Genomic DNA, 25,563 nt, shown 5'->3' on the forward strand with positions numbered 1-25,563 from the left:
ACTTTTTTAATCCCCAGCACATACAGCTGTTTTGCCAGAATTATATGCCACTGCTTTTTTTTTTTTTAATTTCACATATTGAAAATAGAGTTTTCAGAACTTACATTAAATCTCTGTTACACAGAGATTCAGTATCTGACACCAAAGCTGAAAAAAAAAAAAAAAGCTAAGAAATCTGGGGAAAAGCATAAAGACTTGCAAAAACAAGCTGTGAAATTGCAAGGTAGCACAGAGACAACTGGGTTGAAATGTCTCATTTATTCTAGCTCTGTAGCCTGTGGGACATAAATGTATTAGGAAAGGTAATGAATTCTGGTGGGGCTAATTCATTTAATTTAATTCTCCTAAACTATTTTCTCCCTCATGTATATGTGTATACTAATGATTTATCTGAGGAGAAACCTTCTAATTGATGAGAGACATCACAAATGGAAATTAAACTTAACATATTTCCGCATGCAGAATACTGTTTTGTGATCTCAACTCTATAAAATGTACAGTCAAATGCAGAACACTGATATTTAAAGACAATATCATAATTCAGTGAAGATGGAACGGCAGTGACAGCAAACACTGTAACACCTTGTTTTCAGGAAAAAATGAAGTGTTGGAAGACTATCTTCTAATGTTTGCTAACCATCTCAGTAGGAATATATACTTGATAATATTCTTTTCTAAATGTTCATGGAACTCAGGATAGGCACTTAACCACTGAGCTGATTCACATTTTCCTGAGTCTGGCTACCAACACGATGCTTATTCACTGCATCTCCTTGTGCTTACTGCACAGGACTTTAAGGTTCAGACAGAGTGAGTCCTGTCTCCATTCATATTGAAGTAACTACAATTTTTGTACAATCCAGATGCTCTTATGCCAGATGACCAAAACACCCACAGCAAGAGCCACAGCAGTGCATATTCAGAGAACTGCAAACACATCGCTTTTAGATCAGGCATTGTATAAACATGGAGGGGAACAGTTTTACAGGAGAAATTTCTTGGACGGGCTCAACAATAAATGAAACAAAAATGAATTGGGAAAACATTCACAAAGTCTTCGATGTCTCTTGGATAAAATTCCCCGCCCCACCAAAAAAACCACACAACAACAAAACCAAAAACAACCAACACCAGTACTTTGCACACAGAAATATATTACAACTAATTTCCATTTGTGATGTCTCTCATCAATTAGAAGGTTCCTTCTCAGATAATCCATTAATAAATGCATATACATGAGGGAGAAAATAGTTTAGGAGAATAAAATTAAATGAATTAGCCCCACAAGAGTTTGTTACCTTTCCTAATACGGTTTATATCCCACAGGCCACAGAAATGTCTTTTTCACAGCTTTAATACATTCCCTCTTACTCATTCCCCTCAATAAAGCCATTTAATTTATTCAGAATCCTCTAGGCACAGTGTTTTTACTACTCTGATACTAAGCTGTAATTCCTGTTGGTTTTGTTACTCATTTTTAAGTTGCAGTCTAAAGAGGTAAAATCTCTGTAGCTATAATTCAATCATCTCGTCAGTCAGGCCTTCACCATCTTACACAGCCAACACATACACAGATAGCAGGCTGTTGCCTTGATGCTGCTGAGAAAGAAGCTTTATGGCCTCAATTCCAGTCAAATGATTTACAACAAACATCACAGCAAAAATGCAGAAGAGGTTGAAGATAGCACTTCCCCTCTCCTCCCAGAAATGCATCCATGCAGCAGACCTTACTATGGAGCGTACCGTACATTCAGTATACAGTATGCGTATATATAAGAACCTCAATACTCAAAAATGTAAAATTCTCAAACTGCAAAAAGATGAACGAGTAACCAAACTAAAGAAACTGTTGCCAGAATGGATATAAGTAAATAAGCAGACCAGTTTTAGAAGAAGAGTGGTAGTGTTTTGAAAGCGTCTTAAAGCTATCCTTCAATCTTCATTGAATCAGAGTTAAACTTGACACTATTAAAGCATCAAACTTTGAAGCATACCAGGACTAAACTCTTCTTAGTGTTTGTGTAGTCTTCAGTGTGAACACGCAAGATTAATTCATTCTTCTGTCCTATGTATAAGATAACTTTATAATTTTTGTGCTCTTTCTAAGGTAATTAAAAGGAGATAAAATTCACATTCTGCATTTCTACATAAAAAGTGATACAGAACAAAATAACTAAACAAAAGAAATGACTAGCCAAATGTACCAGCTCTTTCAATTCTCTTCCCAAACAGAAGCAGATAATAAATAAATTAAAAAAGACACTGATACAATACAATATATGAGCTTATAAATTCAATTTTAGAGGGTTTCAGCCACTGGTAAATTTCATGTAGTGATGTTTTAAGAAGCAGAAGGAGTTTGCCCCGCTCTTGTACTATAGTTTATTAACATCATATGAAAGAAGAGTAGAAGTTGTTAGATGAGGAAGCTAATACCAACATAACTGGCTTTTCTGTTCACTCATCAATACTGGTGACCCGTAAAAGACAGGAAGAAAGGATGAGACAGACAGCAGTTCATAGCCTCTGCAGTCTAAAAGGCAATCAAAGCAACAGTAGGAAACAAGCAAATATAAAATAACATCAGAATTCTCAAATTTCCGTTGTGTAAAGTGTATCATCCTAAGACCTTTTGCTTTAGTCTGTGCAGCAGAAAAAAATCTAAGTTACCAGAAATTTCCATTTTCCAAATAAATTTAGTTTCTCTGATATATCTCTGATGAATCTATTACTTTCAGCCAAGAATTAAGGCCTTATTGTTTATTTTTTCCTCTCTGAGAAATAAATTCTGAAGATTCTATTCACAGGTTTACTTGTTTGTTTTATGAAATAATAAAATGAAATAAAATAAGAAAGATAGCACCATTCAAAGCTGAGTATCACATAAGGCTGTTAAAGAAACTTGAACATACTGGAATATTACTTTTCAGGTGTTCCAAAGATGTTCTGAATTTTACACTGATATAAAGAAGCAAGTACAGAACAAAGCTATTTTGTATAAAGTGAACACATTTTTAGTGCATACTTGTTCTACTGGTAAGTCCTTGATACCCTTAGAAATATAATATCACCAAGCAAAAACAGATAAATCGATCTCCACATGGATTCATCTCCAGGACTGTATTGTGCAAAGTCAAATGCACTAATTGTGATTAATTAACTTATAAAATAGAAATAACCTTATTGGCTTACCATATTTTAAAATGCTACAGAGACACATAAAAGTAAATATAAAAATAAATAAAAAGTAAATATTAAGTTTTATAAACATCACAAACCATATACACATACCTTGCTTTTTTCTTGCTGAAATTCTATCTGGATGTTGGTTAGTTTAGTTCGTAGCTCCTCATTAGCAGCTTGCAGTGCTTCAGTATCCATATCGGACTTCTCTCCCTTGGAACGACTTTTCTTTGACATAATTATTTTTGAAGTTTCAAATAAAATTTTTGCTCCACACTGAGCTACCAGCTAGTGCCTTCTGCTTTTAGCATTTAAGAGTCATGCAGTGTTCAATAAAATCTTTCGCATAAATCTCAGCCATTGTGGGTGCTGTCCCTCATGTCCTGGAAGAAACAAAGTAGTAGGAACAGAATTAGACTACATCACTGAGCAGAATCACGCGTCAGACCTGACATCCTGTTTTAAAGCACACTGAACTATATACCTTGTAGTGTACACTAGCATAGTGTACTAGACTTAGAAAGCAATAGATGAGAAAAGAAGTTATATAATATTTCATCATCTTATCTAAAACCATATACATTCCCATCCTATGCTCACAGAAATAAAAGTTTTTGATGACTATAGCGTATAAATATAAATCATATCTTATTCAGGACCCAAGTTGAACCACATACAGGATTATCAAGAGGCACTGAGACAGTCATAAATTAATTGAACCTGTGTTTCAGCAGGAATAGTCTACTTCCTCTAGTAAGAAGTACCCACTTTTCACATTAGTTTATCAGTTACACTGCATTACTCAAAATTACCGAGGAGTCTCACAACATCAGAATATATGGAAAAAGTATTACAAAGCTAGACAAACATTTTAAAAGACTTAAATGCGCGTGCTTGTCTGTATAAACTGCATACATTCAGGGTTGATAGTTTGAAATAACCTAATAAAAACATTAAAGTGGTAGTTTATTTTTATTCCCTAGCATGCATCTAAGCTTAAAAAGTATTAAATTATTTAAATCAGCTTTATATTCAAGGAAAATATCAGCAACAAAGAACTCTAATTTCAATAATTAGGAAATCCCATGGTTAGTTTGCTTCATGGGTAGTTATAAAAACTTAATCTTTCCCCCCAACCCTACCCCAGCACTGCTCTAAGAAGAACCCGGTGCTCCACAGGAACAAACTGAGCAACAAGTGCTGTCAATGTTAACTAGCTTCCAAAACCACAGCCCCTGCTCATTTTAAATATCCACATAATTTTCATCATTAAATTCCTGACAAGGCAGAGACTTTCCTACCTTAACACTGAATTACATTCATGGAGTGTTATATTTCCAAGAAAATTGCTACGAGTTTGCTTTCAGACAATAAATTACTCTTTTCCACCTACAACTACCTGAGAGTTATTTTAGAGATTGTACTATAACAAAAATCATGTGTGTTCTTTAGTGCATACATTTTAAAGGGTTAAGAATTCATATGCATACCAACACTCCATTTGGTGGATTCAACTAAATACTTAAGCTTTATTCTCATTTTTAAAGACTGGTAAACAAAAACTGAGGAGTTAAATCTTTGTCAAATGACTGGTCAAGTCAGGTGAAAAGGGAACAGAACTCAGGAGGCCACCTCTCTAGTTTGACAATATTTAATGATTCTACAATTTCCACTGAGTTCTGTTATCTGTTAAAAACAGTTGATAAAAGACCAACTATACCAATTATTTTCTAATGTAACAAGTGAAACCAGTGTTCTGCTTTGTACTATTAGATGACTTCCCTTCCAAACTTAATAATCAATTTATCATACATAATAAAACTTAATCTGTTCCTTAAATCCTTATATCGAGCATTTAGAATACATAATTAATGAAAAATGGGGAATTGAATTAAACTTTAATTTTATTTATATATCAAAATTACCTTAAAAACAAATAAAAATTTGTAGTACTGTTATTTTACATGTAATTGGTAAATCAAGAATAATAAAATAGTAATATTCTTATAGCAACTTGAAACAAGAACTCTTTAGTGCATAGAAGAAACTTGAGGAAGTATTGTTCTTAATAAAGGAATTTCATGTTATTAATCTTTGTAGTTTCTATTATTGCTAACTAAAGACTTTTTAATCAATATATTTCATCCAAAATCCTTAACTTTATGGAAAATTGGACTTCAAAATCAGTTTCTAGTGCTATTTCCTTGGCCGATTTGTAAAAAAAAAATCTAAGATGATAGCATAGATGTGCAATCCAGTATCTAATAATCATTAACCATTCAGAATGGTGGAAGGAGAAATGAATGGTTCCTTATCTCAAAAGCTATCTGGGTTACTCAGATACTATCCAGGAATTATTCCTGCAGTCCTTATGAAAACAAAATTCTTAATGCAGCCAGATTATATATTCCTTAGTTCAGTAGATCATTAATTTAGTTAAGGAAACCAAAAGTGTCCCTTGCTGGTTTGGCTTCAGGAATTTTAACCTCATTAGATCTTCCATCTGCCCCCATCTCAGTTACAGTTTGACATAAAGAATATTTAAATGATAGAACAAGAATGTGAGGTAACTTTGCTTGATGTGGATAAAACTGACATCCAGAGAACAGAAAAAGAATTTGAAATTACCATGTACATGTTGTTCAGTAACAGTAAGCTCCCCTGATTGTACCATGCTCCCAAGCATATCACGAAGGTGCTATACCATCCAACACGAACATCTAAACTTACACTTCTGCACCTCAATGGGTGGTCTCTCCATGAAGTTTTGATGGTTTATAATTCTCAAGGACTTCGAAGTTCATATTCTATCACAATTCACCATCACTCAAACCCTTTAACAAACCAGGCCCTATACAAGATACCAGAATAATCTTCTTATCTACCTTTGAAAATTTGGGGGTCTAAATATAATAAGTATTATTTACAGCTGTTCCAATTACATTTAGCACTAATGTTAGCCTTAAAACTAAAGTTCAGCACTACTCTTTGAAGTATTCTTGAGTACTTAAAATGGAAATCTCAAGAGATTGCTATTAATCTTTTTTGTGTAACTCATAAGAGTTAAAAAGTGTACCTATTAAGTGAAATAAAAACTTTGCTCCAGGACCTGAAGAAAATCACCTACATCTCTGGTAAGCTTTGAAGGAAAACAAAACAAAACAAAAAACAGCCTGTGGTGCTGGGCACAGAAATATTTCCATTTTTACTCTCCTTTACATTCATCTTGCAGCCTATCTATTTCAAAAGCAGAAACTATGGAATCACAAAGCCTCTCTTAACACTGACAAAGGCACCAAGTCCAGCTATACAAGGGTTGCAGCAGAAGAGGATGCATCTTGGCTCCCGAATGGTTGGGACCAGTGAGTACCAGGATTCTGTGCTGTTTGACTAGTTGTGCTTACTGTTTGCATGACTCTAAGGACAGAAAATATTAAACTTGTAAACACAGCAAGAAAAAGGAAGGAAGAAATATTCTACTCTGATAAAATTTGTATTTTACTGACTCAGAAGCTTTATATAACAACATACTTATTAACTCACAATACATCCACAACAGTCCTTCAATCACTGTATGAATACAAATAACCACTTCCAGCGCTGTTGAGTTCTACACACTTATTCACTTATTGCAAATCTTTAGAACTTTTGAATATATGCTATCATTTCAAGAGGAGAGGGAGAGGGAGAGGGAGAGGGAGAGAGAGAGAGAAGACTAATGGCCTCTAAGTCAAAAGTCACCTTTTCAACAGTCTCTGGAACATACCAAATGTCTCGCTTTACTTGATAGGTAAAGGGACACTTGTAATTCAAAATAAAGAACAGCAAAAGAAATAAACTTGATTAGATTTGAATCAACTGTTCAACAGTCTGGGGGACTAGTACATGAAAGGCAATATTTCACAAGTGAAACAAGTACGTGAACCGATATTTCACATGGTTAAGAAATTATGACTCTATTTCTGTTATATTTGTCATCCCAAACTCAGCATTCTAGCCTTGATTCAATCGGGAACAATGTTATTCAGATTGAATAAGATTTCTGGAAGGTGAACTTGTTAATGAGTCATCTCAGCTGAAGCATAAAGCAAAAGCACAGACAGACAAAAAATGCTTGGAGGAGAAAATAGTTTGTGTCAGTTAAAAAGGTATCTCCCTACATACCGCATGGAATCAGTTGCTCTTTCGTCTTATGTGAAAGAAAATTGCTGGGTTGCGAGTACAGTTTCATTTTAGACTAGGAGTTTTCATTCAGAGAAATATTTCATCTTTCAAATGCAACACAAAAACCAACAGTGCTAAAATCCGTAGTAAATGAAAGAGTTTTACTGAATTTTAGGAAGAAAAAAAATCTTGCACATCTCCACCAAACAAACAAACAAACAAAAAAAGGTAGACACATCCAGGCAAGCAGTTTTCTGAAGAAATGATACATAATGATAAATAAACTGAAGATTAATTGTTCTTACCTGAAGCCTCCTGAAAAAACAATACCATTTCATGGTTCTTGCATAAGAGATTAAACTGTCAGCCTTTAGCAACATAACTTATAAAAAGAAGACATCTAGGACTAAGACATAAATAGACATCTGCAAATGTGTATACAAGCACATAGTATTAAACGTCCAAGTTCATATTATCAAGGACATCAATTAACCTAATCATAAATACTTCTTTGACTACACATATTTTTACTTTGAGAACAACAACATCGTCCTCTCCTTCAGATCTGACATGCATTTTCTTTTTATCTGACATACAAGCAAGACAAATGGAGAAACAGAGGACAATAACAATTACTACATATAATAAACCTTACTGCTGAAATTTTCACATTGATTCTACTTTAAAAACAAAACAAAACACCATACCACACCTTCTGGCTAGGGCTCTTACACAACAGATACATTCCTCAGTTCATCCATTTCTACACTGTCATTGCCCATATTTGCCATCTCTGTCTAACATGGAAACCAACAGCATAGCTCTGGTTTCTCTTCTCCCCAAGAAATATTTTAGAAAGATTCACTCAGCATTTGTCTGCACGACTATCTTCATTTTCTGTATGATTACATATTGCTTTTAACCTTCTATTTCCAATTTTAATTTCTTCTGAAAACTCAGATTTTTAAGTTGCAGACATCTTTGCAAGAAACAGAAAGAACTGCAACCCTTAAAGCTCTCAAGGATGCCTGAATACTGAACTTTGCCATACTCACCATTTCAACAAATCTATGTTTCTAACATTTTAGCTGTGGGAAAACATTTCTGTAAAATCATTGAATATTTATATATTCATTGAATATATATATATTTATATAAAAAAAATAATACATTTCCACAGACTAAAACTGCTCACTTTAATATGTTATTTTTGAAAGGATACTTAGTTACCTTCCAGAAGTTCCCAGAAGGCCAACAGTAATTCATGAAACTGTGTATAAAATACATATATAAATACATTAAAAAATAAATTTAAAGAATAATAAATAGAAGCTTCTTCATCTAGACATTTTGCCTCCATTCAGATTAAGGTGTTTTCTTTTTTTTTTTTTTTTTTTCATTTTAATTCATTCTTTCTTTTACAATATTACAAAGCCCTACTGTGGCCTAACCACAATCTTTATTATGCTTGTGAACATGAGATGAGACAAAAGTACCTCATCAGTACAGCACAATTCTGAATGTTCAAGAAGTTTAAAATAAAATTTATTACCCTTGCACCTGATAAAAGTAAACTCAGTGGACACAGGTACAATATGGTATCTTCGGAAGTGCTAGTTCATCTATATTAGAATTTTAAAAATGTGATAATCAGCCAATGGCTGTATGGGAAAAAGGACATTCGTGGCTGTCAATGCCCAAGGCATATTTCCCACAAGGTTCAGATGACCTACATTTCCTGCTTCAGTTCTCAGTTATATGTAATAAAACATTGAATGAATAAAAGCAAAAGCATCTCTAGAGGATGAAAAAGAATACTTTTCCAAGCCAAGAAATATAAATCAAAATTATCAGGATGATTTTTTAAGTATATTGTAGACTAGTAATATTTTAGATAGCCATTTGTCAGCTACCTAAGAAATCTATTTCTGTAACAATACAGCTTTCAAGTATTACTTTAAATCCTATTGTACTTAGGGTATTGCTGAGTTTCCTCATAGTGGAACACTTAAGTGCTACTTATGACTTTTTTTCAGAGGATTATACATATATATACATACATATATATATATATATATATATATATACACACCTTTAGAACCAAACTATATGGAAAGCAATCACCAAGAAGCACTAAACTGTTCAAATTGGTGTTTTGCAACAAGAGCTCATATTAACATAATTGTGTCAAGCATAGTTGAAGAGAGGAATTTATTTTATAGAGATTTATTTTATACAGATTTTAGTGTAGCATGAGTTCAACTTTCATGATGCCTGGCTTAGGAGGGTCTGTAACAGATGATACCCTGTGTATGAACATGGTATTTGTAAGTCACTTAACTCTTCTGTCAAGGATTGTAAGTACCACCATTATTTTTTACCATGGCACCTCAGCTAAAGAGATGTGCTGAGATTCTTCACCTCCACAGTCTTTCAGAAAATTTCTCATTGCTCCCAGGGATCAGTAGCTGTGTTTTAACACCTCATCACAAATCGCTGCCTTCCAGGTCCTTGCTGTGCAGTTAGCAGAACTGGAATTTGGCAAGCTTCAGAATGAATTTCACCAATAAATCCATTTTCACTTCAGTTAATTGGTTGCCTGTGTCATGTATGCATCTGCTAAAACACATACAACAAGAATATGCTTCCAAGTCACTGCATGACACACACAAAAAATCAAAGCATTTCAAACTCATTTAAACCCTATACACAGACTCAAACATATGTGTACCTACTAATACAACACTGAATAATTAGTTTTGATTGGTAGTACTGCAGGCCATTGGATAGCACCCAGTACATTAATGGCCTCATTCTAGTCAAAGAACATAAGCAGCCCATCCAAAAAAAAAAAAAAAAGAAAAAAAAGGCAGAAACAAAAAGCAAGCTAGCTCTTATTTGCAATAAATTATCACAAGTACGTATGCAGTAAAAAGGAATGTTAGAGCTGAAGAGGACAAGGGAAGGGAAGGAATCACAAATGCATTTAGCCACTAGGATTAACTTGAACTTATGTACATAATTAAAAAAATTAAAAAAAAAATAATAAAAAAACACTCTGTTGAAGCTACTTACAGGAGGGACAATATTGTCAGTAGTCCTGGCAAGCCATTTAGAACAGGAACCACAGACTAATTACACAATGAAAAAAGATTTAAAGGAACAACAGGTCTCTGATTTTACAGATTGCTCTGCAGGGCAACTGAAGGACCAGTTCAGAAACATAACTTAGAATGGGCTATTTACTGTGACTACAGACATCTGTCATTGTCAATGCACCACAAAGCAGCAACAGAAATGCAGTTTTGGGTGCAACAACGCTAACCTTGGATATGAGAACCCTGTCTGATATCCTGAAATTTATACTTTTCCTCACATCACTACAGCTGCTCATATCAAAGCTACTAGAGCATTAGAGAACAAGAAATAAACAAACAAAAATAATTAAAAAAACCCTTACTTAATGGGATGGAAAAAATAAATAAATAAAAGGCCTGTACACACTGCAAATGTGTTTGCACAGCAACACAGCTTGTTCAGAGACATCTTGGTGCTCACTGAGCAGTATAGCTGCCTTACAGCACAATAGCATAGGGTCCTCTTGTAGAAAAGTGGTGGAAAATGCTGGCTCCATCGCAGCCACCCTAAGAGAGGAAGAGAACCTCCACACTTATATCCTCCCCAGCTGTTCCTCCTCTGGCTCTGCTGGCCTCAAGACCCTGTGTAGATGCACTCCGCAGCTCCCTTTCTGCACTACCCAGCACTATAACAGACCGGAAGTACCAAGACCTTGACCTGAATCTCTTCTAAAAATGCTATGAACTTGAACCCGGGCCTCTGAGGCAAATAAAAAGTTTTCATTGGTTTCAACGAATATTAGATTGGCCTCTGTTAATATTTACTCAATTTCAAGTGTAATTTGTGAATTAATCCTTATAATCACCTTGCTAAACATATTAAAAGACAAACTGTTTGAAACAGCAATCCTGTGACACACAAAATCGAAGATGGAAGCACCACAATGGGATGTTCAAACGCAACTAAAAATAATAGAACCAGACCCTCCCTCCACAGTCTTCCGAAGTCAGCTCTCCTACAGAGCCTGAGCCCTTTAAGGTGCTGGGTTAACTGCAATGTGAGGCCGGCAGCTCAAGGCAGAGCCGTTCCTCTGATCCTTGTGCCAATTCCTTTCCCTTGAGCACATGCAGGAGACCTGACGAGATGCCTGCTGTCCAGCACAACCTATGTCCAGCCTCCCATCCTTCTGCTTGTACCGGGGCTGTGATTCAGGGACCCCTGGTCTCACCGACGAGCAGCTCTTCCTTTGAAGCACGGTATTTAAGAACAAAGAAGCGGGGATAGGAAGAAAGATCAAATTGTAGCACTTCCCAATTAGGGCTACAGAAACAGCGGATACAGAGACAGACTGCAACATCGTCATTCACTCTCACTGACACCCTGCAACTTAATCATCCTGTCAAACCTAGGCCTTTGGATTATACTGGATTACTTTTGTTTATCTATTTATCTGAATTTTGCAGGAAATTTCCTTCGTTGGTGGTGGTAGATTTTTTTTTCTTCGTTGGTATGTATTTTCATTATTATCATCATTATTATTACTATTGTAGAGGTTTGGAGTAGTTCAAACCTGAAACCAGAAAAAAAAAAAAAAAGAAAAGAAAAATTGACAGATGTGGAGGAAATGTGCAAAACAGTCAGACTGGGGGAGAGAGGCTCAGATTCTCAGTCAAATGACTTAAAAGAGAAAAATTGAACCTTAGGAGGAGAAAAACTGGGGTAGTCTAACACTTTACAAAATGTTGAATGCTTATGTCATAAATCTAATATTTTTTGTAAATCTGGCCTCTGACAGACCTCAGTCAAGTAAGTGTAAGGAGAAGAACTCAAACTTCTTACAGTTGGCAGTTATTATCAAGGACTTCTGCCAAAGAAAGTTGCTGAAGTAGGACACCCCACATTCAACTCTAATTTCAAATCTAACTGAATTATAACAGTAATGTTTTTTATTTCATGGGAAACAGATTGGACTAAGGCTTGATGGATTTTGGTTTCACCTATGGTTCTGCCAGAGATTCCTTTTATGACCATGAACAAATCACTTGACCTCAGAAAAATTGATATTACACTTGCATACCTCATATTCTGAGGACAATATTAAAATATGAAGCAGTGAATAGGGATTATGAGAAAAGAGGATTATGAGAAACTACCAAGAGTTTGCAACAATTGTTAGTTGGCAGGAACCATCAAATTTAGCATATCACAAAGCTGCAATTCCCTCAAAGGATCTATCCAGGAATTCCTAATAGAAGTGCTCTTAAAAAATGAGTATTTCCTTGACCAAATGAGTTCAGAAACAAGGCAAAGTATTTTGGATACAGGTTCATAAGATTACTTGAGTGTCCCATATCGGACTAGACAAAAAATAATATCCAAAAATCAGTCCTCCAATGCTCTCCTTATTTCTGTAGGCATCTAATATGTAATGTAAAATCTTTATATATTCAATTGTTTCTTCTCCATAAAGAATTTGCATAATCCTTCCACACAGACCATAATCTAACCACTGCAGTACAGACTAAGGCATTTAAAGCTCTAGTGAAGCAAGACTGCATGCCATTTTATTAATGTTTTCTAGTGGGTGGCTTAGATAACTCTCATGTTAGTATTTTAGATACTGTCCTGCAGGTACATAATACCCTGTCCCCATATACTGTATTGAGAGATAACACCTCATCCTGATCAGAAGATTTCAGGGATGCTAGATCCTGTGTGATCAGACACCATGCTGGCCAATTCACTGAGCGTCCTTCCTGGCTGAGGGAAGCAGTGAACATATTTTTTTACATGCATGCCTACCAGTGGTGACAAAGCGAGGTGACTCACTTCTATTTATTCTTAAAACAGTGCTCTGATAATCAGCCAGCTAACACTGATATTTCAATTATTGATAATTGAATGACTGTTCATTGGAGTGAACAGAGTTTAAGTCACTCTGGTTCTGCAGTACAGGCTGATGGAACAGCATCACCTAGGATAAAATACTAAAAATGGATATTTCAGTCAGATATTAGCTTCTTTCCTATTTTCCCTCAGTTCCATAAGGGAGCAGCAGCTTAAAATTACAGCCAGTAAAATGCACAGCTAGATGGTAATGCACTAAGAGCCTGAAGACAAACTTCCACTTCTTACACAGATAACAGACAGAGACAAGCATGACAAAGCACAAGAAAAGCACAGCAGAGAATCTTTGTAAACTAAAGACTTCTGTTGCGTAACTGTCTTCCGACAAACTGGAAACTTCACCACCGTGAGAAGACTACCAATAAAACATAGTTCTGGCAACTGCCAGCAATTCAAAGCATGCCAGGCTAGTTGGAATGGTTGTTGGCAAGTCGCTCAACAGAAGTACAAAGGTGCCCTCTGGCAATGCTCAGAGTAGAATGTGCTGTCCAGGAGCGCTTGCAGAAAATACTTTTATTCAGATATGCGTGTCAAAATCATAGCGTTAAGGATAGCATCCCTCACAATGCTAAAAAACAAACAAACAAAAAATAAATTGACAAATCAGTCATACATTGGCTTAAAAAGAAACATGCAAAACAAAACCCCAGAATTACTCTGTGACCAGCTACTACAAAATGAGACTGAGTGCTGCCCAGGTTAGACTGTACTAAGGTCCCAAGGTATTTTGGAGTTCAGAATATAATCAATGCATGCAAATTTTAACTTTTCCAGTAAGAAATCTGGGCATCCAACTTCAAGTTATGTGGGTACAGCATTGGTACCAGTGTATCTTACAGTGCTGAATGCTGTCAGTCAGGCTATTTTGTCTTATTTAGGGGAATTAAAAAGTGATTTATTGTTCACTCTCAGAAAAACTTTTCCTTATATAACATTTTTCCCTACATGTTTTTTTCCTATTTGTACCTATATAATATTTTTCTATTACTGTGAAATAAAGATTTTATTTCAGTATTTTGTTTCAGAAAGCTAACCATTGTTTAACTCAAAGTGAAGGCCTAGGTATGTCACCTATGGCTTCCCAGAAGCCTGTATGGTTGAAGGAAATACGTTTATGCATCTGAAATCCTTATAAACACAGCTTCTTTCTTTCCATGGTCTAAATGCTTCTGTAAATCATCTTTGACTATGGACAAAATTTTTATTCAAGTTTCATTATCACATAAATAGGAGACTTTTTGTCCAGTTGTGTGAAATTGTATTCATGTAATTTCTGCTATCCAGTTTTGTCACTCTCCCAATCTCATCTTTGAGAAGAAGTGGCAGGAAGAAGCCTGAAAAGTTAGGGCACCAACAGTGACTGTGTAGGCACAAGTAGCCTTAATGAAGGCTTCATGGAGAAATACAGAAATAGGTATTGCCACATCACTCATCATCTCCCCAAGTGGAATCTCCGAATAAGATTTTGCTTTAAGGTTAAAGTCAGCACAGCTAAGGCAGTAATAATGCAATTTTTCACCTCTTAAACAGCAAAACTGTATTAGCAAAACTGTAACAGTTTCCAAAGCAGGAAAGAAAAAAAGCAGGGGTGAATATACCCTTGGGAACACCATTCCAGAACAGAGCCTCTAATCTAATAGAGCCCACTCCTTACCACTAGCCCAAATAAGACTCCTATCTGCTGTTTGTCTATTAGCCCTCCAGCACCCTGTGGAGTCTGTACCAGCTCTTTTCCTCACAACCACCAGTCCTCAAAAAGAGGAAAAGGGAAAGGAAGAGAAGTGCGTATCAGAACAGGAAGAGGAAAAAAACCAAAACACGTAAGGGTGAAATGAAAAGCTGAGTTGAACACAGATCAAGATTTAGTTGTTACCTAGATATATTCCGTTTGCACAGGAACAAGAAAATGCTGAAACACTGCCTGTTAATGAACAATGTGAAAACTAGAAGCTCTGAATTCTAACCATGGTGTTTCCCTCTAGGGAATGTGAATTCAAACAGCTATGCTGCACACACATTTACATTTTTGTTATATAGTAAAAACATGGAAGCATCACATCAAAGATTTTCACTAACACTTCTCAAATGTAATGAGGGATTAAAGATAGGAAATTAGTAGATGTTTTCTCTGATATGCAGGTCTTCCCCAGTAAATAGCTACATAATGAGTCCAGTTTTAAATCTTAGATTGATCTTTGGAAGTTAACTGAAATGCCCAAATACTCTCCACCTCTCTTCTACTACACAATTGCTCTTTTTTTTTCTTGGGTTGTAATAACTTACAGCACACCTCGAAACTGCTGTCATGCCTCTATCAGCATTATAACCCACTTTCCTTGCTACCCTTCTTTCACTGACTTCTATTTACTTGAAAAAGTCATTCATGTATGGATCTCTAAATGTAAAGTCAAGGAAAATATTAAGTTTTACCTAAACAGGAAATAGTTACCACTGCAGTCTTGCAAGCAGTTTAGCACAAGTTCTTTTACTTGAGAAAAATGGGAAGTCAGCTTTCCACAGTTTCCTGATAAGCACAGAAATATTAAACTGCCACAACCGAACAGATGGAATAAAGCACAACTGATCCCAAAGGTGAAACAGTACCATAAGTCCCAGAAGGACAGTAAAATACTATATTTTTTTTTAAAATCCCTTCCCACTTTCTTGTCTGAAACAACCACAAGGCAATAAAATATTGCCTCAATAAAGCTCCTGAATGAAGCAATAGAAACATCTCTGCTGTAGATTGGAAACTTCTAATTTACATCTCAGTATATTCCCTCACCCACTTCCCCTATGCATTTCTTAATTTTAAGCTAGATTTAACATAACTGAAACAGAATTTGTTCCTTCCCCTGAACTTTACTTTGGTTTTAATTGCAATGAGCAGTGCTTAGGCTAGCAGTGCTGTAGCAAAGATGCTTATCAAGGTCGTGCAGCACTTTTTGGGGTTGCTGACTAATCTGATGGCAGCCTGTGAATTTCGACCTTCCCTGGCCGTTGTTCCAACCACGACCACCTTTCTCACTTCTTTCCCACCTCTGGAGATTGCATACAGCTATGAAGTCACCCTAGCGTTCAAAGAAGGATTTTTGTCTGTTCTTCTTGCCTGTCCTTATCCATACGTAACATCCGCATACTGCTGCTTCTTCCTTCCAACCTCCAAGAAAAGACCCTTTTTAGCAGTCCTTTCAGTGAAAGCAAATGTTACCACCATCACCACCTTCTCCTCTGGCTGGAAGTTACTCATTGCCAACCCACACGCAACATGCTTGCTCATTTACTTTTTAAACTGATATTGTTCTCTTTGCTACCAGTCAGGAGATCAAATTTAAGTTTTTCTCCCATCCAAATGATTTAATTAAGTCTGATTCCTCCCACCCCTCAACATGTTGTTCATCTTTAAGATGAAATACATATTTGCATCCCTGATGGTACTGACTTCAGAGCACACCTACAAACCCCATCATTCTGTCTACATACTATTCTGCCACACTCTTTAACAGACTCATGTGGTCAGTTTCTGTTATTCCCCTTTCCTAAACTGTAAGAGGATTCTTCCTGGAGGATGAGTCACTACTGTCCTCAGGGCAGGGGAAAGACAGGGAAGGGTACTGTGGTAATAAGCATCTGATAAACCTCCAGTAGCACAGAGAACTTCTGGTTTCAATAACATGATAATTCTTCTAGACAATAAATGTTTAACACACCTGTTCATCAGTTTTGGTCATAACTTCTCAACATGGCTCAACATCTAAAAATAATTCATGTAAAAAGGATCACAGAGATTTAATCAGTGAAATAAGTTTCAGAGTTCACAGCAGACAATTTATTTTTCCAAGATCAAATCACTTGTTTAGAAGTGGATAAAATGGAATTTAAGAGAATTTCTGAAAGTGATGCCATCTAGTAGCCTATCCTCATACTGTATCTTGAAATTAAAATCTTTGATGAGCAAGCAGTTTTTCAACACCAATCTGAATTCTGTTGGTCAATTTTGCAATTAGGAAGTATATCTATGCTATTCAGCCTCATTCTGACACAAAAGAGTGAATTCTCTGGAAAAGGCTTTTTTCTTCATTATGATGGTTTGTGTTTTCTAGCTAGCATCGGTAGGTTCATGTTCTGCTTTATTCATTCAGTTTCTGTACTCACACATGTTTTATTTTTCCCCATATTTTCCCTTCCTCATCTCTGTTCCCTGCTATAACCAAAATACAAAAGATCTACTAGTACAATTCTAAATAGGAAATGTTAATAAATGTAATTCTACCAAATAAGTTAACATCTGAAATCCCCTTTTCAAAGAAATTTAAGGTAGACTTTCTAGTCTGTCTTGAAGTTTGGTTTTTGACAGTTCACACTAAATAAAAAATGAACTCAGCTGTGAGATGGGAGTGTTTTGGTATGCAGCATTTTTCAAGCACACTGACTCTAAATTTAATATGAAAGATACGGAACACAAAGTGGAAAAGGAACAGAAAAGTCTCAATGAATTAAAAAAAAAATCCAATATCATTATCAAAATAATACAAACGCACCCTGTAGTACTGAAGAAATGCAATATTGAGATACCGAGCAACAACCTGAAATTGATTGTTATTGTCCAAGATGATTATAATATGGAAATATATAAGGTACATTTTAAAATACATTGTTGCTTAAGTTTACTTGTAATACAATATTAACATTATATATTCAACATAAATGTGTATATTTATAGTATGTATGTATGTGCACAGGATAGGTTTCCTTCAGAAAGGATAAGTTTTAAGTGGTAAGATAATTTGTGTCCTACAAAACTACTCTCCTGAAAATCAACATTTATAACATTGCTATGCATAAAGTGTGCTTTTTTTAAATTACTTACATTGCCAGAATTAGACCATATCATCAAGGTTATTCAATATTCATAATGCACTGTTCAGAGTTATTGATGTTTTCAACAAATCAATTGAATAGTAGAGCTGAAAAAGAAACACAAAACCCCACAACAAAACACTTAAAGAGCTAGAAAGAGAACCACAAGGAAGAGAGATCCTATTTATCAAGAGAAGTATGTTATTACAAAGATGGCATCATATGGAGATGTCAAAACTCTCAGCTTCTTGTTCTCATACTATTTATTGAGTGTATACCATGTAGGCTAAAGGTTTCTCATGGTTCATTCATACCTTCCTTTTTCCATTCATACCCATTTACGAATAGACAAGTAGCTTCATAACAGACTGAAGATCTGTTTTGCTTAATATCCAACACCAAGTCTTAAATATATGAAAGACCTTTCTGTGATATGGGAAAGGTCTTTTTATCACCTCTTGCAAACATTCAAAACAGAGAAGTCCTTTTACATAACTAAGCTATCTTATCTTAACGAGACCATTACCAGCCATGTACTTATCTAACTGTAAAATGCATGTGGGAATTCTGCCAGAAGCTTAAGAGCTATCATCTGTCTAAACGTAGTACCTTTTTAGTAAAGCTGAATATTTGCAAGAGAAACTATCCAGACATAAGCATGTTATAGTAATTCTTTGTTGTGTTTGAAGAGTAATAGATCTGTAGTCACATGGTAGGGAACATAAACAGTATTTGTGCAATTAGTCACTACAGATAGATTGTTCAAAGGCTGTTAAGAAAAAAAAAAAAAGAAATATATGAGTAATACCAAAGTTTATGTAGATTTAAATTACATTAATTTAAAGAGAGAGAGAAGGAAAGAAGAAGAAGAAAAAAAAAAAGACTGTAAAATCTGCTAAAATTGCAATCAGTCAGCAAAACAAAGAAAGAGACATTTAAAAAACACAAATGTGCCTGGCCCCACACCCACTACATTGCAGCAATCCTAAATTTTCACAGAAAAAGCCAGCCAGTCTTTAAAGCAAAGTGCCCACACATAGCTGCATGATGTAGCAGTCCCCATTCAAATCAGTACTGTTCCTGCACAAACATGTTTGTGTTTACACAGCCATTCTGAGGAGATAGTTTGGAAATATCAGAAACAGTCTAACCAAATAAATACGACATTGATATGCAAGAAATATGACTAATCAAATAAACAGGGACCAGATTTTTATTTTTATTTTTTCTGTAGCATCAGGCAGATCTGCATAAGCAATACAGAGGATGAAATTCCTGTGCTCACATTTTCATAAAGTAGTATATGAGGTAATGAGGTAAAGTATATGAGGCCAGGTAATATGAGGCCTCCTTATATATAATTTGCACGTGACAAAATAAGTTTCAGAAATACATTAGTTGTTGAAGGCTCTCGTATCTTGAACATTTCATTTTCATTATGCTGAGTCAGCTAAATAAAATATTCAGTCTAAATCAATTTGTTAATGTATGTTCATCTATTTAGATGTACAGGAACAGGATGGAACTCAAGGACAAAAGAATAAAAATCTTTAAATAGCACTCCTTTGAGATTTAAAATCAAAATGCATTCATCTAAGCAGAAAGTCAAGCCAAAATAATCAGCATTTTTACTCTTTTCAAAAGCATTATCATCTACTTTCTATTATTATTAAATAGATATGAAAATGGTTTTTAGATGCATCTGTCACTGAAGCTCCTCCTTCAGTTTACCATAAAGAGAAGGTCAGAAGTAAATGTTGAAGTGCCTACCCAATTACAGAAGAAAGAATTTAGGATCACATTAGTGTGTCTGTTGCCCTCAAAACACACTTAGTTATAATAATTCTTCTCTATACTAAAATGTAATTAATGAACACAAAATTATTTTAGACATATCGTTTCACTCTTTATCTACTGTTTGATAATGACTACGCTATTCTCTCTCAAGCATTAAAATAGAAAATACTAATGAACTATTAGCTGTACTTGAGTGTCACAGAAGACAATCAAATACTACCCAGAGAGGCCCTAAGATATTTCTCTTATGTTTGTTTTATTTTGTTTCATTTTGTTTGTTTTTCTTTTCTTTTCTTTGTTTGTTTAAAAAGAAAACAAAAACTTTACCCTTTCCAACTTCAGGACGTTTTCAGTAATGATTATGCACTGTACAGCTGTCATTTCTCATAGCACTCTCCTTGCTTAGGGTCATACTTTATCCTTCCATCAGAAGTGGAAGATAAGTGTTTTTCACTACCCACTATACTTAATAAAATTGCAGAGTTTGTGAGCAAAAAAGAGGCAACAATTTCAATATGCAAACTGCAAAATATACACCAGGAAAGGATATTTTCTAGGTTTCTGCTACTTTCTTTATTTTTCGGCAATATAGTTTTTTGACAAACCTTGATGGTATTCAGTGTCTTTCTAGAAGTATTTCATTTCTAGGATCCAATGGCATTTTGCTGCATTTTGCATTTTGCAGAAGTTACAGAGTAGGGGTTGTCCAGTCTTCTTACTATTTCTAAATCTAGTAACTACATTATCACTTCAGTTCCGCTGTAGGAATACTACAACATGTAAAAGCCAGGAGTTAGGCATTGCGTTAAACTCTTACCCTTGCCATAGTTCTCCAATAGGAGGAAACTGATATTTTTCCCCATATAAGTAGATGGTCTCTCAAGGCAACCAAACCATTGACTTTCCACGCACATCATATAAAGCTGCTTTCTGAATGCCCAGACTTGTACACACAATAAACACACAAAAGTCAACAGAAGGTTTGGAAAGTCTGTCAAAGAAGCTTAGCATCAACAGGGTCCAAACTAGTCAGAAGCATTTGGACAACACCTCTCCGACCTATGGTTTGATTTTTGTGTGGTCCTGTCTGTAGCCAGGAGTTGGACTCAATGATCCTTGTGGGTCCCTTCCAATTCAGGATATTCTGTAGTTCTATGATTCTAGTGAAAGACTTTCTTCTTTATTAATGGTGACAGGTATACAGGACACAGAAACTGTGGTGAGGTTAGAAAGCATATGACAAATGTATGACACTGGGCAACATTTCTGTACTGAGGACTTAAGATTTTATGAGGGGAAAAAAAACACACAATTAATGAAAAATATCACGAGTATGAAAATGTTGATATCAAGAAATGTATTCACTGAACATAGGAAGGCTCCATGTAAAGGAAACCACATTAAAGCAGATAGAAACTTAGTACTGATTTGGCTTATTTTACTGACTGCACATCTGATTGGATTGAAAGTATATCTCAGCACAAAGAAAAAATATAACTCTTGAAGTTTCGAGTGATATTTTCTGTAATAAATTGATAAACATGTAACTATTTCTTAGCTTTAATCTTCTTCTGAGCAATCAACATGGTGGCAATGCACAGTACCTTTCTCTTGTCCTCAGGTCCCGGGGCAGTTGTGTCTGATTTTACATTAAAGAAGTTAACAGTGAGCAGCACCAGTAGCGAAGTCAGGAAGTATGTTTGTACTGGAATTTTCCACACCACAAGTCCTACTCCTATTGGCACATCCTCTTTTTCATCAGCAAGGAGGGATTTCTGAGCAATATTAGTGACATCATCTGTCAAACAAAAGAAAAAAAGAGATTTAATTCAAATCAGATTTGATGAACAGCTTTGATGGTAGTAATGCAATGAAAACAATTACACAGGGTAACAAAATGCAACAGAAAAAAAAGCATGCAAAACTACAACCATGGCATCTTCTTTCTATTAACCACACATCCACACATATGCAGAGTCTAATTCATGGTTGTTTTGGCTAGATGATCCCCAACGAAAGTGGGATGAAAACTGTTAAGCTACTTTACCATTAGAACAGGGCAGCACAGACTAGTAACTGAGCATAGCTAACGCTAAGGTTGTATTCCTTTTCGAAACAAATTACTTGTTTGAGGATTACAGGCTTAAGTTGTGGTGACTACCTAAAAATTGTCACATGCCCACTTGCCCTTGTCTTTGATCTTCATAAATACCCAAAATATACCAACAAAAGGAAGTTATCACATGTCCTATTGAACAAAGGACTAGACTGAATTTCAGAAAGTTAAATTCTATTCTTTCTGTGTCTGTCCTGCATAGTGAAGGTAAAGATGCTAATTTCCTCTCTTAAAAAAATACTGAAAATAGATGCACAAAGCCCTGATATTGTTTCACTTCACATTTATTGAAAATACTTCAACATATTTTGATCATAAGGGGAAGCAATAGAAGCATGACAGCACCTTTACTTAAAACTGTGGAGTACAGAAAAGAGAGTGAAGTCTCCTAAGCAACAAGTCTTGCAGTACACCCTTTGTGTTAGTCAATCACAGACTTACACTTCAAAAGGGATTCAGACAAGGAAAACAAATTTCAATAATGTGATAACGTCTAATGCAAGCCACACTAGGGGCTCCAAAGCAGAGGGTGGGCAGACGTGACACAGAACTTATCAAAGTCCAGGGTCCTTCTGGCAGAGAGCTGCAAGCCAGACAGGATGCCGTGTCAGAACAGCACTGAAACATGACGGACATATCTATTACCTTGCACTTGGTTCAAGCCTTCACCAAAAGCTGTACCTCACACAGAATACACCAGGCTTGTGTCCAATGGTACCAGCCCCCAGAATGTTAACTCCTAACTGATTTCCTTTCGTTGGAAGTATTCCGTTCATTTCAAGTGGTTTGTTAAAGATTTTGTCAATTCTCAAATGTTAGTGGGATAAAAACTAAATCCTCAGGGAATAACTTAGCAGCTTGTTTGCTCAATAAGGACAGCCATCTAGGCAGGATTTAATGGAAAAAAGGGGAAAAAATATCCGCATGCTTATTCCTTAGGACCAAATTCTCTGCTGTGAGAGAATACATTTTAAGGGGATGAAAGTAGAACTAGGACCATATCATGGCAAGAGATCAAAGTGCTGAAACAGCTTAGTCAGCATCTTTAAGTAGCACAGGAGGCTGGAAAAGAGGAATTCAATTTGTTTCTGTAGTACCAAACCTCCTCAGGGGACAGGGAGACCAAGAACCTGAATTTTTATGACATCAGACTTCACCTCATCTTCATTATCCTTTTGGAGCTGCCCTGTTTCTAAATATTCCAGTCGTCATTCCACATAAAAGAACATCTTATTTTTTTTCTTCTTGCTTACAGAAGCTAATTTGAACATATTTGAATAAAAGGGAAAGAAGAGTTTTTGCAGTGCTAAGAGGTAAATGCAGAAATGTCTAAGAGAACAAGAATTTACTTGTCAAAAATACCAAAACACAGCAATCAGGCCAGCAAGAAAGCAGAGTTAGAAGACAGTTCTTGCTAAGTGGTCACAGAATAAATCTTTTCAAATTCAAGTTACCCTGATGAGTTTCCTACATTTAAAAATGTATTCGAGTTTCAACAGATCTATTCATTCCATAGTACTAACATTTTAAAGGAGAAGTTCTTGCATTCTAGCAAACTTGTTTAAACAGCAGATGTATTTGAATTCTCCAGTAAATTTGGGAATAAAAAGTATCTTAATCATATCCTTGACCAGGAGGCCTTCCTATATAAAGGGGACATTGTTTACAAAGTTTTGAGAAGGATGAACATAAATCAAGGACATGCAATTTCCAGCTGCTGAAATAACTATATATATAATAAAAACAGTATAGCAATAGAACAATATACCCTTTTTAAAATGGAAGTTTCACTGGTATAATATATCAGTGAGATTAAAACAGAAGAAGAATTGGGAGTAAGTTTTACAAAAACTATTGCAGGCTTGAAACGTATTTAATTATGCCTTTATGTCACTAGATATTATCAGAATGCTTCTTGTAAAAAATTATCAGTAACCACTGGAAACCTACAACCCAATAATCCTTTAGTAGTTTTCCCACAGTTTCTTAAAAGATATGGTAATATAGAAATAATTTAAAGTAATTGGATATTTAATTTCCCATTTCCAGTAACTGTTATGCTGAATCAACTTCTGAATGTGGGAGGAAGGATAAAGAGGAGAGGGAAGTGGTTGGTTTGGACATGTATTTCTTAATCTACAAACAAACAGAGCATTAACCGTACTCATTCAAATTCATTCAGAACTCAAAAGATATCATATATGCCAAAAACTCCTCAAAGAACCAAACTATTATAGAAATAATATGACAGTTAAGCTGATGTTTGATAAATGAGTAATTTCTCTCAGTGTAATGAATTCACCAACATATTCATATCCTGTACTTAGGGCAGAACATGCTAAATAAGGAAAGTCGATTAAATTATGTGCTTTGTTATATAATGGCTCTCTAGACAAAAGTTCAGTGTTATAATAATGAAGGTTTTATTTCTGTTTACATGGCAATGACTTGCAATTCTGTCAACACTTCCCAAATACTTAGAAAAGGGATATATCCAAGATATTTTTTTCTGAAATGACAAACTGAAATACAAAGAATCTTCAGTGAAAATTCTGTTTCTGACACTTTATGTCATCATCTCTGATAGCATCATCTCTTGAGATCAACATAAATTTAAAGGTAAGAGCATAACAGATTGATGCTCTTTGCTTTAGATTCTCTAAACAGGCAAAGCACTCAGCGTTTATAGATTTTAGCCAGAGCTGTTTGTACAGGGCATCCTAATCCATTTTAACTCTTAAGGGAGTGCATTACCTGAGGAACATTAAAACCATAAGGTTACCAGATATTTTAGAGATTTCTTCTTGGAAAGTATAACACTTGAGGAAAGTTCCTCTGACAACTGGGGGAATGTTGCATATGGTCCACACATGCAGGGTCTGTAGACTACAAAAGGAAAAAAAACACTCAGAAGACCTTTTGCAGTACAAGAGAGATAGTAGCCTTCCCTCCTCTGTCCTCCAAACCTCAAACAATCATAAGGCACGGGCCAACTCATCTTCAGAGCAGAAAGACAAGATAAACAACAGCCACATCCTTACCCTGTGGTAAGAGAAGAGTATTTTCCCTGAATATTTCAGATGCCCTCCTTATATTCTTGTACAGCTGATCCACATTTTGAAGGTTTTTTGGAAACAAGACTTTCTGGTTTTAGGATGACTAAGTGTAAAGCATGGTAGACAGTGACAAGAACGACCCAAATAAAAGGCAATTCCTTTGCAATGTGGCAATACAGTGCTGAGCACATCTGCGAGTTCTTTGCAGTAGTTGCTAGAAATTTTGCTTGGCAAATGCTTTGCAATAGGAATTTAATTAGAATAACTTCTTAAAAAAAAAAAAAAGGTAATCAAAAATTAGATAAGGGTAGGGTGGGGGTTCTTTCTTATTACCAAATGTTCACATATTAAAAAATAATAATACAGAAATCACGCTTCTTTCCAAAAACCCGTGACATCTCA

At 35.5% G+C, this 25,563-nt stretch overlaps 1 protein-coding gene across 1 annotated transcript in view; it reads right to left on the reverse strand.

Moving 5' to 3' along the window:
* The window catches only part of JAKMIP1 (janus kinase and microtubule interacting protein 1), a 153,233-nt gene that overhangs the window by 77,756 nt on the left and 49,914 nt on the right, over window positions 1-25,563 (reverse strand). Inside the window, exons 2-3 of the mRNA XM_035547232.2 lie at window positions 21,594-21,787; window positions 3,292-3,566 (exon numbers count right to left, since the gene is read on the reverse strand). Of these exons, the coding sequence (XP_035403125.1) occupies window positions 3,292-3,420 (129 nt within the window). The 5' untranslated portion in view covers window positions 3,421-3,566; window positions 21,594-21,787. The remainder of the gene's footprint in view (window positions 1-3,291; window positions 3,567-21,593; window positions 21,788-25,563) is intronic.

Source organism: Cygnus atratus, chromosome 4 (genome assembly GCF_013377495.2).
Source record: "Cygnus atratus isolate AKBS03 ecotype Queensland, Australia chromosome 4, CAtr_DNAZoo_HiC_assembly, whole genome shotgun sequence".
NCBI classification, from domain to species: domain Eukaryota; kingdom Metazoa; phylum Chordata; class Aves; order Anseriformes; family Anatidae; genus Cygnus; species Cygnus atratus.